This window comes from Malaya genurostris, chromosome 3 (assembly GCF_030247185.1).
Source record: "Malaya genurostris strain Urasoe2022 chromosome 3, Malgen_1.1, whole genome shotgun sequence".
Lineage (NCBI taxonomy): Eukaryota > Metazoa > Arthropoda > Insecta > Diptera > Culicidae > Malaya > Malaya genurostris.
Genome location: NC_080572.1, coordinates 244,244,044 through 244,261,866, shown reverse-complemented (window position 1 = coordinate 244,261,866; position 17,823 = coordinate 244,244,044). Strand labels below are relative to the sequence as shown.

Below are 17,823 nucleotides of genomic sequence, written 5' to 3'. Positions count from 1 at the left end.
TGTTCAAACAAGGAAACAAGCCGAAGACATAAACACTTTAAAATGAATTGGTGTCGAGATATGATGTATTGTATATTAGAGACCCCCAAAATCAAATTTTTCTATTTAGTTAATTCTTCTGAAGACATGAAAACTCCAAAATCAACCCCTGAAGTACAAATAAAAAAACGCGTGTTTTGACATGCGACGGGAAGACCTTTCATTTGCGACTAGTTTCATTTGATCAAAATCGGTTCAGTAATCTCTGAGATCTCGACCTCTTTGTTGCCAACACATATACAGACACACACACGCGGATATTTGTACAGTTCGTCAAACTGAATCGATTGATATATGACACTCGGCCCTCTGGGCCTCGGAAAATTTTTCGAAAGTTTGATCGAATTCTATACCTTTTTTGTATTTTTTTTTTTTTTTTTCATAAATACGTTTATTTCATAGGCAATATACATAAGTTTTTCTTCGCCGTGGCATCCACAATACATAGTAGTTTAAACCTAATACATTTCGAATATCATATTAGTATGTTGGTACTCATTAGTTAATCTAAACACTGTTTTTATCAAGCGAGTTGCTATTTTAAATTACATTAAATAAAATACATTTATTTTGTACATGATCTTATAACTATTTCAGGATTGTTTGTATCAGTTCACCACTTATATTCAATATCCTATAGTTGGCTATTGGTTGAACTCATGGAAGAGAAAACAGTTTAACATAAAATAAAATTTAAATTGGAACTCCAATGGATTTAATGAAATGATAAAGAAGTTTCATGTATGGAAGGTCACGACAAGCAAGAATGTCGCGAACTGGGACATTGGATAGTCTACCTTGGGTACGCAAGGAATTTATTAGTTGAGATCTGACATCACGAAACTCCACGCATGTCCAAACAACATGGTCAATATCGCGGTAACCTTCGCCGCAAGCACAATGATTAGTCTCGGAAAGTCCAATTCGAAGGAGATGTGCATCTAACGTGTAGTGATTGGACATGAGTCTGGACATCACACGAATGAAATCTCTACTCACATCCAGTCCCCTGAACCATGCCTTTGTCGATATTTTAGGAATAATTGAGTGCATCCACCGACCCAGATCATCTTTATCCCAAGAAGCTTGCCAGCTGGCAAGTGTTCTTTGGCGAGACGCGCTATAGAATTCGTTGAAAGCAATCGGTCTCTCATAAATTTCACCCTCAATAGCACCACGTTTGGCTAAAATATCGGCTCTTTCATTGCCTGGAATGGAGCAATGAGCCGGAACCCAAACTATTGTGATTAGATAATTATTATTCAATATGTCGTTCAGACACTGTTTTATTTTACCCAAGAAAAACGGTTCATTTTTGCCAGCAGCGTTTGAGCGAATGGCTTCAATTGCACTCAGACTATCTGTGAAGAGGAAATAATGGTTTGGAGATAATGTGACGATTACATTCAAGCTATAATGAACTGCTGCTAACTCTGCTATATAAACAGATGCAGGTTCTTGAAGCTTGAATGAGGCCGAAACATTATTGTTGAACATACCAAACCCTGTCGCTTCTTCCATTCGCGATCCGTCCGTGTAAAACATTTTCTCAGAGTTAATATGCCTGAACTTACTTGAAAATATTTTTGGGATTTCCATAGAGCGTAGGTGGTCCGGGATTCCACGCACTTCGCGCTGCATGGATGTGTCGAAAAATAAAGTTGAGTCAGGTACATTTAGGAGGCTGACACGGATAGGAATATATCTTGAAGGGTTGATTTCCTGTGACATATGGTTAAAATATACTGTCATGAATTTTGTTTGAGATCGAAGCTCGACTAGTCGTTCGAAATTATTAATTACCATGGGATTCAGCACATCACATCTTATTAGCAGGCGTGATGAAAGCTCCCAAAATCGATCTTTTAATGGAAGAACTCCCGCCAGAACTTCAAGACTCATTGTATGTGTCGAATGCATGCAGCCTAAAGCAATTCGCAAACAACGGTACTGAATTCGCTCAAGTTTGATAATATGAGAATTTGCAGCGGAACGAAAACAAACGCATCCATATTCCATCACTGAAAGTATCGTTGTCTGATACAATTTTATTAGATCTTGCGGATGAGCACCCCACCAAGACCCTGTTATTGTTCGAAGAAAATTTACTCTTTGTTGGCATTTCGTTATCAGATACCTAATGTGTCCTCCCCACGTGCATTTGGAATCAAACCACACCCCGAGGTATTTGAAAGTCAAAACCTGTTCGATTATTCTTCCCATCATATGAAGCTGAAGTTGCGCGGGATCATGCTTTTTTGAAAAGACGACCAGCTCTGTTTTCTCCGCAGAGAATTCGATACCAAGATGGACAGCCCAAACGGACAATTTATCTAAGGTATCTTGCAATGGTTTTTGCAGATCAATAGCTTTGGATCCAGTAACTGAAACCACGCCATCATCTGCCAATTGTCTTAGTGTACATGGGGTTACTAGACAGCTGTCAATGTCATTCACGTAAAAATTATAGAGGAGCGGACTGAGGCATGAGCCTTGCGGGAGACCCATGTAGCTAATTCTGATTGTTGCCAAATCGCCATGTGAAAAATGCATGCGTTTCTCTGACAAAAGGTTGTGCAAATAATTATTTATAACCGCTGGGAGTCCATGTTGGTGGAGCTTGTCTGAAAGAACATCAATGGAAACTGAATCAAATGCTCCTTTAATGTCTAAAAATACAGATGCCATTTGTTGCTTTTGAGCGAAGGCAATTTGGATGTCAGACGAAAGTAATGCAAGGCAATCATTCGTCCCTTTATTTCTACGGAAGCCAAACTGAGTATCTGACAACAAACCGTTCGTCTCGACCCAAGTGTCGAGACGTCGTAGAATAATTTTTTCGAACAATTTTCTGATGCAGGACAACATCGCAATGGGTCTATATGAGTTGTGATTGGAAGCTGGTTTCCCCGGCTTTTGAATGGCGATAACTTTCACTTGTCTCCAGTCAGGTGGAACAATATTTTGCTCAAGAAACTTGTTGAACAATTTCAACAAACGTCTTTTTGCGAGGTCGGGCAGATTCTTCACCAAGTTGAATTTAATTCTGTCCAATCCAGGAGCGTTATTGTTACAAGACATGAGTGCTATGGAAAATTCCATCATTGAAAAGGGGCTATCAATGGAATCATCATTTGAAGAAGACTCCCTAACAATGCTATGCGTAGGAACGGAATCTGGACAAACTTTCCTCGCAAAATCAAATATCCATCGATTCGAGTACTCCTCACTCTCATTTCCTACGTTACGATTCCTCATTCGTCTGGCCGTATTCCAAAGAGTGCTCATTGAGGTTTCTCTTGACAAACCTTCCACAAAATGTCTCCAATAGCTGCATTTCTTAACCCGAAGTATGTTCTTGTACTTGGTTTCTAAAACCAAGAATTTTTCAAAATTCTGAGGAGTTCCTCCTCCTCGTTTTAAAAACGTCTTGAAAGCATTTTGTTTCGCGTGTTTAGCATCTGAGCACTCTTTGTCCCACCAAGGATTTGGAGGTCTTCTGTTAGACGATGGACCAAGAAATCGTTTGGTTTGGGCTTGTTCTGCGGCCTCCAGAATCGAACAAACGAGGAAGTCATATTCTTCAAGTGGGGGAAGCTCTTCCATTGAAGTTAAGACACTTGAAATATTACTTTGGTATTTAATCCAGTCAATATTTTTTGTCAAATCATATGGAATATTAACTGAATTAGCAATGCCTTTGTTACTGCTAATTGAGATGATGATTGGTAAATGATCGCTACCATGTAAATCAGGAAATACTTTCCAGGTGCAATCTAGTCGAATTGAAGTCGAACAAAGAGATAAATCTAATGCACTTGGACGTGCAGGAGGTCTTGGGATCCGTGTCATGCTACCCATATTTAGTACCGTCATGCTAAAATTGTCGCAAATATTATATATTAGAGATGATCTGCTATCATTGTAAACGGAACCCCACATCATTCCGTGCGAATTGAAATCTCCTAAAATCAAACGTGGAGCAGGAAGGGCTTCGACAATTTCATTAAGCTGTCGTTGTCCAACTTGAGCTCTTGGAGGAATATATACCGAAGCAATGCAAATGTCCTTTCCTTTAATGTTTATTTGACAAGCAACAACTTCTATACTAGAAGTCGAAGGAATGTTTAATCTATAAAAGGAATAACATTTCTTAATTCCTAAAAGCACTCCACCATACGGGGAGTCTCTGTCGAGACGTATAATGTTAAAGTCATTAAAATTTAAGGCTATGTTTGATGTAAGCCATGTTTCGCACAAAGCAAATACATCACATTTTTGACTATGCAACAAAACTTTAAATGAATCAAGTTTTGGCATGATGCTTCGACAATTCCACTGCAGGACAGTGATTGAATCATTTGCGGCGGATGATAAATTATCCATCAAATGATACAAAACCTGTAAGAGCTGGCCATTGAGCTGATAACTGTTTCAAAAAAGTTCTAGCTATTGGAAGGAATGCTGTTATGATGGTCTTTAGAGGTTCAGAAATATTGAATGCAGCGAAAATCCATTCTACAATTTCCGAAAATTTCAGTAATCCTGTTGGTGAATGTGAAATGGAGCCCACTGGATTATTGTCTTTTCTTGAGCTAGTTCCTGGATTGGTTTGTGAATTTGACAAACCAGGAGGCACAGTTTTTGGTTTTAAATTTGGCTTTTTAGCTTTAACACGGGGATCTTTTTTTGAAGGTATAATTTTAGGTGTCTTTTTTGGTATTTTGTGGTTTGTTAATCTCCTCTTAACAGACCCTTGAGGAGTGACAAACGAGGTATCTTCACTATTTCCGTCAGAGTCAGATTCCTCTGGCTCCGCAAGATTTGAAAAACCGTTTTCGGTTTCCAAAGGGGAGACATGTATGACCGTTTTGAGCATTTCTGCATATGTGCGCTTAGACCGTGCTTTTAAAGAAAGCTTCATTTTGTCTTTACGCAGCTTAAATGCAGCGCACACTGAAAGATCATCATGAGGGCTTTCCCCACAATAAACACATTTTTCAACATCTTTATCGCAAAGATTATCCTTATGAGGCCCTTGACATTTGATACATTTGGACTTATTACTACAGTAAGTAGCTGTATGTCCGAATTTTTTACAGTTCGTGCAATTCATAACATGCGGTACGAAAAGCCGAACAGGAAGACGAATTTTATCGATATAGACATGGCTAGGCAATGCAGATCCGGCAAATGTTACGCGAAACGAATCTGAGGGACGATAAGACTTTTTTCCATCGACAATAGATGCTGAGTACAATTGTTTGCACTCGAGTATCTTAACTCCCTCAAGCATGGAGTTTTTAAAACGGCCAACTCCATTTTTAAGTAAATCATCTGCTGTCAGACTTGCTTCAGTCACAACACCGTCAATTTCTACCTCCTTCGATGGAATGTAAACTCGATATTCAATAGCAAATAATTTACAGGTTACAATATCGTTTGCCTGTTTCAAGTCGTTAACTACAACTCGAATTTTATCTCTATTAACCTTACAGATTTCTTTAACTTCAGAGAAATGTGATGTCAAATCCTTTGTAATTTGCATCAAGTTTAAAATCTTTTCTTTTTTTCGAAGATAGACTATCCATGGCCCAGTGGTACCCTGTGGATAATGTTTAGCCCTCGGAGTATTTAAACTTTTACTAGTATCCGGAATCGGATTCGGATGATCTTCCATGAGATCATCCATTACATTAATTTTTTTTTGTAAATTAATAATACCAAAATAAAAACTTATGTTTAGTAAAATTTCAGATATAAGAAATAAAAAATAAATTAAATTAAATCTACCTTGTAGCTGATGTCTCTGTTCCTTTATCGTGAAGAACGACGTGAAGCTCTTCCAACGATTTCCAATTGGCAGTCTTTTGCTGTTTCCAATTGGCAGTCTTCTGTCGTTTACTGCTATCTCAGTTGCTCTGCCGTCGTTGTGAACACCACTGCACTTGCTGTACCTGACCCCAGGTACAGTGCTTTTGCTCTTGGTGGCGATCAAATGCGATGCTTGCAGTGTAGCACCTCGCGATATATGCCGTCTCTTTTGATCCTACGCAGCGTACAAATTCTGGTACCTGGTAGATCAGCACTGGGTTGCTTTAGCACCTCTGTGCCTTTGCACCCCTTCGTCTTCGCACCTTTATGCGATGGCACCTCTGTGACTCGTCACTTCTATGCTCTCGCACCTCTGTGTCTCTACACCTCTGTGCGTATGAACGGGATGGCCTTCGTTGCTAGCTTTCCAGTCGGGAAACGCCCCGAATATTGCGTTTGCTATGGGCAGTTTAACTACCTGAAGCTTAGAATTGTCTCGGTAGCAGCCGTTAACTCACGAGCCAGTACAATCGAAACACAACCTCTTCGCTTGAATGGTTTTTACTGAATGATTTTTTTTTTGTATTTATAAGAAAAGGTAAAAACTGTAGAGTGTGCGTTCATCGTCCATCTTTACATCGGAGAGCACTCAGTTGTCACTGCAGTTGAAAACGGCGTCACTGTTGTACTGGCTGTTTAATATGAAGAGCTTAAGCACTAATGATTCGAACACGAAACGTGAAGAATATTTGATTGATTTTTACTACTGACTCTACATACGCTACTTGTTTTTTCTGTGGTTATGGGCTATCAAATAAATAGGAGTAGTATTCGCCGAGGGAACAGATTTTAATCAATTCAATAATTTTAGCTATGTGTTTTCAGAACAATTCTTATCAATGTTCGTTTCCACCAAAACAGCAACCAACAATCACTTCTATAATCATAATTAATGTACTAAACGAAACTTTGATCACATTTGTCACATTATCAGCTGTATGAAAACATCACACTTTCCGAAAACTGTTGGGCGCAAATTTCTCACGCTGCATTGAAATCACTAGACCATTAACATTCAACACACCCCCGACTGTGCATGTGAATGAACGTCTGGCGAAGCAATGGCAAGATGAATGAATCAGCCGAACGCTGCAGCGGCTATCAGAAGATCATGGACCAACCCAGCAGTAGCGCAGGGTAGCCCGCCAGGTCCCCAAACGAGCGTGTGAAGTACCTCCATAATACACATAGCGTGTACGATATCTGGGTGGGGGTATGGTTTCCCTCCTTCTGCCATCACCGGTCGGTCGTATAATGATTTCATGATCGCTTAACGTGCGGACAATTTTCTTGCCGGTGGGCTCCAAACAGGGTTGTCAATGTTGATAGTTTGTTTAATCTTCGCTGGTTACACGTTCAACGTTCATTTACAATTATTGTTGTGATAACGATTCCGATTAAACTTGCATTGTACAGGAAAAACAAAAACATGCTAGTTCCGGTAGCTGTAGAGCAGTATTCAATCAGTTTTTGAGTCGGTAACTTTTGCAATTGAACTTTCCTGCTCAAATTACTGTTCCGTTCAAACAACCTTTCCTTTGCCAAGCTACGGGCATCACTGCGCTAACGAAAACCATGTGTCGATGTTTTCCGATCACAACATTTCCCAGCCCGGCCCCACCTCTCGCGCAACACTCAAAACGTTCGGATATACGATCCTCGCAAAGTGGTAGCTGCAAGACTACCCCGACACTCGGATTGAATCAGAATGGAACGCCACCCGCGGCAACAAGCAACCGATCGAAGGAAAGGAAAACAAAGCAGCAATAATGAAAAATTAAGCTGCGAGATATCTGCGTTTGCCAGCTCACGGCGTGGAGCGGCCCTCGCCGTTTTGGTTGGATCCATTTGCTACGATAGCGAATGTTGTAGTGGTAGTCAGTGGTAGGCCTACTACCAATTCTTAGTCTGTTCGGATAGTAGATACAGGCGACAGTTTGTTCTCCTTCTCTCGGATAGGCTGTTCTTAGTCTCGCATGTCTTTTGCCGGATGGTTGTGGCACTCGGGTCGGGCGTGTGTGTGTGTTTCTTTAGGTGTTTATGTGACCGTATGTCACCTTTGTAAGAAACTTCAGTAAGTTCAGAAGGGTACCAATGATTTTCCAACTATAAATAGTCAGGATTAAAGCTCCGAAATGCATTCCAGTTCAGATAGTCAAAGTGTAGCTAAGCTTCAGCAGCAAAACTAAAACCTCACATCAAAATGTTCAAGCTCGTGAGTGCAAGTTCTAAGTTTTCTAAATAAAAAGTGTTCTAGTTTACCATGTGATACAGTGTGAATATTGTTTGTGAAAATGATGTTGTTTTTTTTTCATTTCATCCAACTTCTCTAGTTGGTCCTGCCACTGTTCTTCGCCGCCGTCTCGGCTGCCTACCTCGGAGCTCCTCTGGCCTACGGTGCCCCAGCCTACGCTGCTCCCTACGCTGCTCCCTACGCAGCTCCTTATGCTGCCCCATACGCCGCTGCTGCCTACCACGCTCCCCTGGCTTACCATTCCCCAGTCGTGAAGACCGTTGCTGCCCCTCTGGCCTACCATGCTCCAGTCGTTAAGGCTGTTGCCCCATTGGCCACCTCCTACGCTAACACCTACAAGGTAAGTGATCCCCGAAATCTAGGAAATTATGAGTGATTGTGTGAAGAGATTTCGAAAAATCGATCGGGAATTCGTTAGATGAATCAAGAGTGCCGTTGTATGAACCAGTTCAGTTGGTTGAAATTGAATTTAAAGAGAGGTTTGGTTTAGTTGCTGGTGATTAATGTTTGGCAGTTCAAAAAGTGCCAAAAAACACAAAAATTGGAATTGCTTTGGAAATGTCAATCAATTGAAACTGAATTCATCGACTAAGGTTAATTCCTTCAGTTGAGAATATATTCTTCGATTATCAGTATGATAATGAATTTAAATTCAAAAATTTTGTGATATATGCAGGACGGACGCACACAAATTTTGAAAAAAGTGCTACTTCACCATGGCTTACTTATAGGATAAAAATTGTGTCAGTCCAAGGTGAACGATTAACCTTAAAGTTAATAGCTATAAAACCTTAGTTATTACACAAAGGTCTATGGAATATTATTTATGGTATAAAGTGCGAACTTATACTGTCTATAAAACTAGTTTACAAATTTTTCGTTAATTGCGTCTACCTCTGAGAAAAAAAACTTTTTAGCCCAATTTGAGGCCGCTGGGTGCGAAAATAAAATCAAATATTGTTCCAACGAAGCGTTATCGAGAAATCAACATAAAATGTGTGTTCGGCTCTTTCTCCAGTGATTACCGAAAGACACAAGTGCGACCAAGTAAACTAACGTAAAATATACATCATTGAAAAGGTACACTTCTTAGCTTGACGGTCGATCAAAATAATTGTTTTTAGGTTACAGTCACTGGAGGTGCAAAAAAAGTACGTTTTAACGTATGTAATTAGTTTATGAATACAAAAATAATCATAACTCCTACATTTTCTTTCCGATTTGGGCAAACACAGGCTTCCTGCTTTCGTGAAAGGGAACAAAAACATGCGAATATATTCATATTTTTTATAGCTTATATAAACAAAAATAAACATGATTAATTTTTTTATAAATGCTTTTGAACACCCTTTTTCGTCTTTCAGTAACTGTAACATAAAAACAACTAATCTAATCTATGAAAGCAGTGTACCACCGTAAAGCTAAGAAAGATTCCTTTTCAATGATGTATATTTCACGCTAGTTTGATTTTCAGCAATTTTCTGATGATTTCGGCAATCACCGGACAAAAATCCGGAAAACACATTTTGTTACGTTAATATTACTTACTTTAATATGGGGCACCATTTCAAAATTTAATGGTTTTATTTCATTTTCGATCGGGTACGGGCATGGTTCGGGTTTGAAAAATGCTTACCCTACCATTTTAAATACCCATGTAATAAAAAAATCAGGTGTATGGTTTGTAGGTTTGCAGATATACGACAATAGTGTCTAACGCGGAATACAGTTTTGAAATTGACATGGGAATGGAACTATGTAATGAAAACCGAGAAAATATTACCGCATAGGCGGCACTCAAACCCGCAGCTAAGTCCTAACCAGGGGAATTGTTTTGCCAATTAAACTATCCTGCATACGCAAACATATGAAGAGACAGCCCAATTGATTAGAAGAACCGAGTATGCTCCGTTGAACTTGGTCACCACGACATTCACTTTACAATCCTATATCTATGGAAACAAATTCAGCAGGACACACACACTTAGATATAGGACTGTAAAGTGAATGCCGTGCTGACCAAGCACAGCATTTGCATGTCAATTTTCCAATCTGTTTTCACCATTAGACACTGATCATATATAAGATATAAGACACTATTGTCGTATATCTGCTTTATATGCCCCTATAAAACATACAGATGACTTTTTCATAACATGGGTATCAGAAACGGTCGAGTAAGCATTTTTTCAAACCCGAACCCAACCCGTACTCGATCCGAACCAGAAATAAATTCTTCTTCCAAACCCGAACCCGACCCATACCCGATAAAAAAAATTGAAATATTTACCCGAACCCGAAAAAAGTCCCGGAACCCGAAACCCGACCAAATTATTTAACTCGAACCCGACTCGTACCCGTTGAAAATGATAAAATCTGCACTTCTACCCGACCCGACCCGAGCAAACATATCGACCAATATCCATCGGGTTCGGGTCGGGTTACCCGAAACTCGACTGTTTCTAATGAGTCAAAGCCTACACCATCAAACCTCAAAGTGCAACAGAAAAATTCGATCTTTTAAAAAGACACATTTCGAATAATTTTTCTGTAGTTCTGTAGTTAGTTTTTTTTTATAAAAAGGTAAACAAATATTTTCAAGTTATAACGCAAGTTATTTCAGGAGTCCCTTTTTGGGAAGTGTCATACAACAATGCATAACTCGTAATTCATAAGAATATTAAAAGAAGCATTTTATGAAATTCTTAATAACTGATCGAATTTGTCAACTCATAAAGTTGTGGTGCATTGTTATTAATAGCCAAATTTTTACTACTCGTATTGTCTATGAGAACTACCATGTATCTGAGTATTGAAGAGTTTTCAAGGAATTACATACATGTATAGGTGATCAGTCAATCACAACAAGTATCACACTCAGCATTCACATCTTCTGCTTATGAACCGAATGAACAGTGTACAGCTCATGTCAAATATTTTGATCTGTAACAAAGAATGAAATCATTTATAAAAGCATTTTGGTTATAAACTGTAAGACAAAATTGACATACAACAACATGTACCAATGTGTCTTCCTAATATTAGTTAATTAAAAACACTCATGATTTATTACCGTCCATAGTTAGTGTCTCCTTTACTAGCGAACAAAACGTAAGCCCACAGCATTAAATCACTGAAAAACGTCCGAATTTCTATGTGTCGGTTTGACATGATACGTTTTGTGCGATGATTCAAATGTGTGTGGAATATAGCGCCTCTTATTTTGGCACTGAATTTCACCCGAGTGCTCGTGCATACCAAACGTTTTAGAAAATTTCAAATTTGAGTTATTTTTAGAAATCTTTTTCTACTAAACATTTCAGCATAAATTGTTGAACATATTTCGATGGTATGGAGAAGAAATTATGTTGCTGCTTTAAGGAGATAATCACGATTTAGTTCTACCCATTCTTGTACAGGATAAATTTTGAAAAGGCGCTCCATAGTAAAATACAAGGATGGCTTTTATTGTATCAAAGAACGCTCACTCGCAACTCGACACACGATTAAATCAGTGCCATCATAGAGAGACGAATATCATAGAAACAACAAAAAACTCTCTCTCGATGACATTTCTGAGAATCAAAGGTTAGCTCGCTACTGTGGGATCCTCTCTGAAGCAACAAACGGTCGCTTATTCTCGTTTCGCGATCCGATTCTATACAGGCCGTTGATAATTGCGATAGAATCATTATGAATATAACCTTTGTATAAGTTGTGTTTATGAAAATGTCTGTGAATGCTCCACACAAGGGTTTTGAAATATTGCAACCTAGTACGAGAATCGTCAAGTTAAATCGATTCGATTTTCTGCGATAATTGTCAACTTGCGATTCTCTCTTGGGAAATTCCCCACAGCAACAATCATTATCAGATTGTAAATTTTTCTAAGGCCGTGAAATACTCAGAGTATGAAGTGTAGCGAAGAAATGTAGCAAAATTCTCTCAAGATTCATGCATTGAGAGACTCGAGTTCTTGTAGCATCTTCTACCGGATTGAAAATGTTGTATACAATATAGATAGCAATATAGCAACTTCTGTCAAATTTTCGCAATCACCAACACTGGTAAAATAAGTCATATTCACGATTAAAATTATGTATGAAGTTAACGAATTAACAAAACATATTATCGGAGCACCTACGCAACATGTTTCATAATATTGAGTTCTGCAATATATTTCTGGCATTTCACGAAAGATAGCACTACTCGTAGATTTATGACAGGAATGTAAGTTTTCAGGTGGTATATTGAAAGCTTGAGCATCTGTCATCAACATTGTATTTACTCAAGATATGATATGATAATGAATATGACAAACAAAACCAACGATTTTTCTAGCCGATAAGTGAATTGTTCAATTACATAAGTATTACGATTACATATGTAATACATCTAGACATTTAGGTTTTGGTACCTCATGGGTACCGGTTTGTGCTACAGTGCACATAACTGTTTTTACTTGTTTTACGTTTCGCATTCAGCTCATCGGTGCATCACCCCAGTGAAATTTGTAGACCCGCATAAGTCCGATCATCGGTCCGATTATCGGACCGATTGAGCACGATATGGGGCCGATTGTAGCGCTTCGATCGGCCCGTCATCGGACAATTCTGCACCATTTGCATCAACCGCGTCGACCTAAAATAGTTTTATGTTTACATTATGTATCGCTATAGAAACAGAGCGAAGTAACATCAAACAAGGCATTTTCGAGCCGACGTATCCCCGATAGGGTGTGAAATACATTCTTTTGTTTCGATCATAGAGGCTTTAACCTTAAGGTCATTTGCCTCTTAGGGCCAGAAAAACTCTGGCCCTATGTTCGGAGTTGAAAATCCAACCCCGATATATCCCATCCTCTGCGTATCAGACATCCGCTCTCTGCTTTGGTATTTCTTCACTCTTTTGTTCTATCGATACACTATGTAAGCTTGAAACGCAGTCAAAAGCTTTCTTGCACGATGCGTCCGATGCTCGGATTTACTGGGACGATGCGAAAATACGAATTGCGAAGAAAATTGAATACAATATCTTCGCAACTCTAAGAATTAATAACGCATTCAAAATAGTTTGAAAATTGACAATGACTCTAACTCAGGAATTTAGTGCTCATATGTATGAGATGAATGAGGGAACCGTTACACTTTATTCGAAATAAAATAAATACATTTTTTTCATTTTTAACTAAATTCGTTTCGAAAATTTTAAGAAACTTTGGTCACAAAGAATAGACCAAGCTCAGACAAACTTTTTTTAAACTCCTGTATACATACAAGTTAAAATTCATTCCTGTAAGGATACAAGTTAAAATTCGTTAAAAATTGCCGCAGCATACGACTTTACACACATGAATTACCATTGTACGCAAACTCGAATGTAAGAGCCCATAAGTGATTAGATTTTTATTCGTGTTTAGAGGCTGCTCAAAGCGCCTTTAAACACGAATAAAAATCTATTACCGGTACCATGATTTTTAATCATGAAATCATGAACCATGCCTTCTCATGAAATTTCATGAGCAAAATAATATCATGAAAATTTTCATGAAAGATGTGTTATTGTTCATGATACCAATCCTTTTACTCATGAAATGATGACTTATTATTCATGATAGACATCATTCATGATTTCATGATTTTCAATCATGGTACCGGCAATGGATTTTTACCCGTGTAGGCGGATTTCTACTTGGTAAACACTTTTCCAAATACCGCTAGATTTTTTACACAGCACAGTTACCCAGTTTTTTTACGCGAACTTTCAAGGTTGTTCTTGTTTTGTATTAGAAATGCATGAAACGTCGAGATCTGATGTTATCACGAATTTTTCTTAAGTCAACTTACTGACAAAAAAAGTTAGATCACACAAGATCATGCATTTCTAAGACACATTACACGTTTCATGCATTTCTAAGACAATTTCCAAGTAGCAACTGTAACTTATTGAAAATTCAAGAGGTTCTACAATTGTTTTAGAATTGTTTTTTCTGTTAGATTGATTTAGACTGTTAGAAGATTTTTAAATATATTAAAATTGGCTAATTCCTAAATGATATTAAAATCGGTTTTGCAACTTATCACTGTTAAGTTTTACAATACTACCGATAAAATCACTACAGAACAATTTAAGGTACATCTAAAACAATTGTGCAGCAAATCACCAACTTGCCCACGTTGCACTAGTAGTAGCTCCGCCAAAATTTTCACATCGTCATGTAAAAACGAAGTAACGAAAACAATTCTTCAACTTATCAAAAATTTTCCAAATGGCTGTCATAATTGGCATTAGGTACAATATCTACCGAAAAGGCTCTATATCTCGAGTGAAGAAATCAATTAGTGAATTTATGCTCTCCGCAAGGCAAAAAATGATAAGCCGAATTGAAAACCTCACACTAAAAACTATTTTGCTGCCGAGACCACATCGTCTCGGCTGCCGCATGAAATTTTAGGTAAGTGTGAAATGAACGCAAAACTTGCCGACATGAGAATATTATCATAAAAGTTTCAGAAATACAGCATTACAGACGCAATGAAAACAAAAATCAAATCAGATAATTTGTATTCGGTTTTCATCTCGCGAAAAATAGAAAAGACCTGACATCACTTTTCAAAGATATTGAACGAAATGTTATGTTCATCATAGTTACTCTCATAGTTATATATTACGCTTGATCAACTTGTTTTTGCAACTAAAGTACATGGGCTCACCAAAATAATACCTACAGTGCGTATCACAAATATCAGGTTCACTAAGATGAATGACTAAACTGTATTGTTGTTTAAGTCAACTAGTTTGATAAAAATTAAAACAACTATTTTGATAAAAATAAAAACAAAAATGTCTCTTTTCAATTATCAAAACACGTACATTGAAAGGCATCAGAAGGAAAAATTAATTTGGTTCATTTTATCTGGTGCGACGTAAAGTTGCACAGTTTTACTTTTCATTAGTAACCATCGAAAGACAGGCTGGAAAATGACTAATGAATTCACATACAAAAAAAAAAGAAGAAAACTTGCTAAAGAATAACTTCAGAGACGAGACTCGTGTCCGCGACCTGCTTCCATCCGGGAGAATTGATCTGCCACTTGAACTACTATGGATGTGATGAAACACAACTAATCACCTGATAGACAAAAGAAAAACCGGTAGAAATTTTCTCTAAATCAGATTCCAAAAAATAGATATTTTGCTGGAGTGTGATTTGATCACGTAATTTCAACATCGCTTCTGTGCGAAAATGAGTTGAATGTGTCACGTATTTGCTTCTGATTTCTAAAACTACTTATTGTGGAACAAATTCAATGATTTGATTTAGTTTTTTCAATACGTATAATCGCAAAAAGAGACAAAATCACAAATCAGCGTCCGACTGCAAAGCAGACAGTAAAGATAGACTTGCGATACAGTATGTGTTATTTTCTGTTGGATGGGTTTCCATAGTGAGAGAAATTGAATGCTGTAGCGGCCAAGTAAAGCGAATCATGCTTGGTTCTTCTAGTCAAATAGAGTGTCTCTTCATGTGTTTTAGTAGTTTTAGGATAGTTTAATTGGCAAAACAATTTCCCCGGTTAGGAACTAGCTACGGGTTCGAGTCCCGTCTCAGCGATAACATTTTCACGGTTTTCATTGCATAGTTGCGCATTCGCAAGTAATTTTTCCAATCTGTTAAATATGAATCGAATGAAAAAATCATTATTTAAATATGTTGGTAAAAATCTAACTGCAATTTATTAGAGTGAATGTGTTCGAATAATTGGAAATGTTCATCTACCAATTAGGTTCTGCTTACTCATAAATAGAGCGGTACATAAACTAAAGGTCACATTAAAAACCCTTAGAATTTGAAAACCAAACAATTTCCAAACACAAGTGTCACAATGAATCAAATAGCATTATGCACCGAACTGAAAACCGTTCCCCGCACAAGAGCAATCTAACGTGTTATTCGTGAGTATTAGCTTCCATCCAAAAGGTCGTAATACCGTTTCGATTGAACCAAAAACAATACCGCCAATTAGTCAACTGCCTATTGAGCCTATTCATCTCGATTGAGCGGTAGCCCTCGAAACAACAACTTCGTCAATTGATCGTGCAACATGCATTCTGTCAGCCTTTTGTGCCTAGTTTAACCAACTGATGCTAGTCGTCTACATGGTCACGATATCTGGCTCAACCCTGATCCCCATTGGAAGCTAACAAACCAGAACAGACAATTCATGATTTGTTTTTTTTTTTATATTTCTATTTTCCTCTTCATCCGTAGGTCTCTGTGAAGGCTCCAGTTGCTTACGCTGCCCCAGCCTATGCTGCCCATGCTTATGCTGCTCCAGTCGTTGCCCACGCTCCAGCTGTCGTTGCTGCCCCAGCCTACCACGCCCCTCTGGCCTACGCTCACGGATATCTGCACTAAGTGATGCGACGTTCTTCTGAGGTCAATTTTCCGACACCACCACCACCCCACCCGTCATCAACAATCAACACCAACACCACTTACTCAAACTAGCAGATTCATGCATGCGCCGAAGTCTCACCCGATGAACGCACAGCCAAACGCATTCCTAGACAATCACAAACAAGCTTTTGGATCTGTCCAAAACGGGGCTCCAACGGGGCTACCGGCAGCTGAGATTTTAGAAGGTTTTTTTTTAATTAAGTCATCATCGATCATCGAATAGCAGTGTGCGGGAACCAGCATCTCAAAACGAGAACAAAATGAGTCTAATTGTGTACATATGATGTATAGTTTTTGTATTTATTTGTGAAGAAAACTACAAAAAATAAAAAAGAGACAGAAATCAACTTCGGCGTTTTGGATTGACCCAACCTGTTATAGAGAAAACACCCTCACGAATTCGAATTTTAAAAACGAACACCTACCGAAGAAGGTGTGCCTTCCATGTTCAACAACACCCCGAAGTAACCTTTTCTAAATCAACAGCCTAATGTTGAAATTATTGGTGCTTGCTGCAACTGCCGCACAGCAATAAAAAATATTGTCATAAAATTACGAGGACTTGAGCCGGGGGCTCTTAGATTATAGTGCTAGATCTGAATAAATTATACAATTTTCCATCATGTAGCTATTTACATAAATCTAAAACTCTAGTAATTCAGCGGTTCAATACGATTTCAAGAACAGCTTAAGTTTCTGAGGAGATCCGAGACATGTAAAAACGATCTTCGCACATGACTGAACAATATCAGCTGAATAAACAGCACACGAACTACCGATTAAATCGATCTACCGAGCCATGTTTCATGCTCGTTGCATGATCGTGTGCGAGATCACTTCTTGATTCGTTATGCCATGCTGTATCCTATTTGGGTACAAACAAGTGACGAACCTCTCTGCACTCTTTGGAGTCAAGGAAATATCGTGGATGCACGAGTTAAACGTATTAATTCGGAAATGTTGCTTTAGATGTGTAATCGTTTTATCTTCTTCAATGAAGGTTAGATAACTCAGTTGAAGAATATTTTATGTAAATTATTTGTTCAGGATGATGTTGTTGATTGGGAAGTCACGCACTATTTTTTAGATTTTCATATTGACTGCCAGCAAAACAGATCAGTACAAAAATTGGAACAGTGTAGAGTTTGTAGAACAAGATAATAGAATTAATGCACTGCAAAGTTGGGAAATGTTG

At 38.2% G+C, this 17,823-nt stretch overlaps 1 protein-coding gene across 1 annotated transcript; it reads left to right on the top strand.

Annotated features, from left to right (window-relative positions):
* The first annotated feature begins 7,990 nt into the window (after nucleotides 1-7,990).
* LOC131436090 (cuticle protein 12.5-like) lies at nucleotides 7,991-16,975 on the top strand. The gene is made up of 3 exons (XM_058604574.1): nucleotides 7,991-8,128; nucleotides 8,247-8,507; nucleotides 16,440-16,975. Exons 1-3 carry the CDS (start codon nucleotides 8,117-8,119, stop codon nucleotides 16,584-16,586), a joined length of 420 nt encoding a protein of 139 aa, XP_058460557.1. The 5' UTR covers nucleotides 7,991-8,116; the 3' UTR covers nucleotides 16,587-16,975.
* Nucleotides 16,976-17,823: the final 848 nt, after the last annotated feature.

What these genes read in the sequence shown, in the direction of transcription:
- LOC131436090 (XM_058604574.1), top strand. An exon ending in CCTACGCTAACACCTACAAG is followed by an intron (nt 8,508 to 16,439) that starts GTAAGTGATCCC and finishes CTTCATCCGTAG; the next exon opens with GTCTCTGTGAAGGCTCCAGT.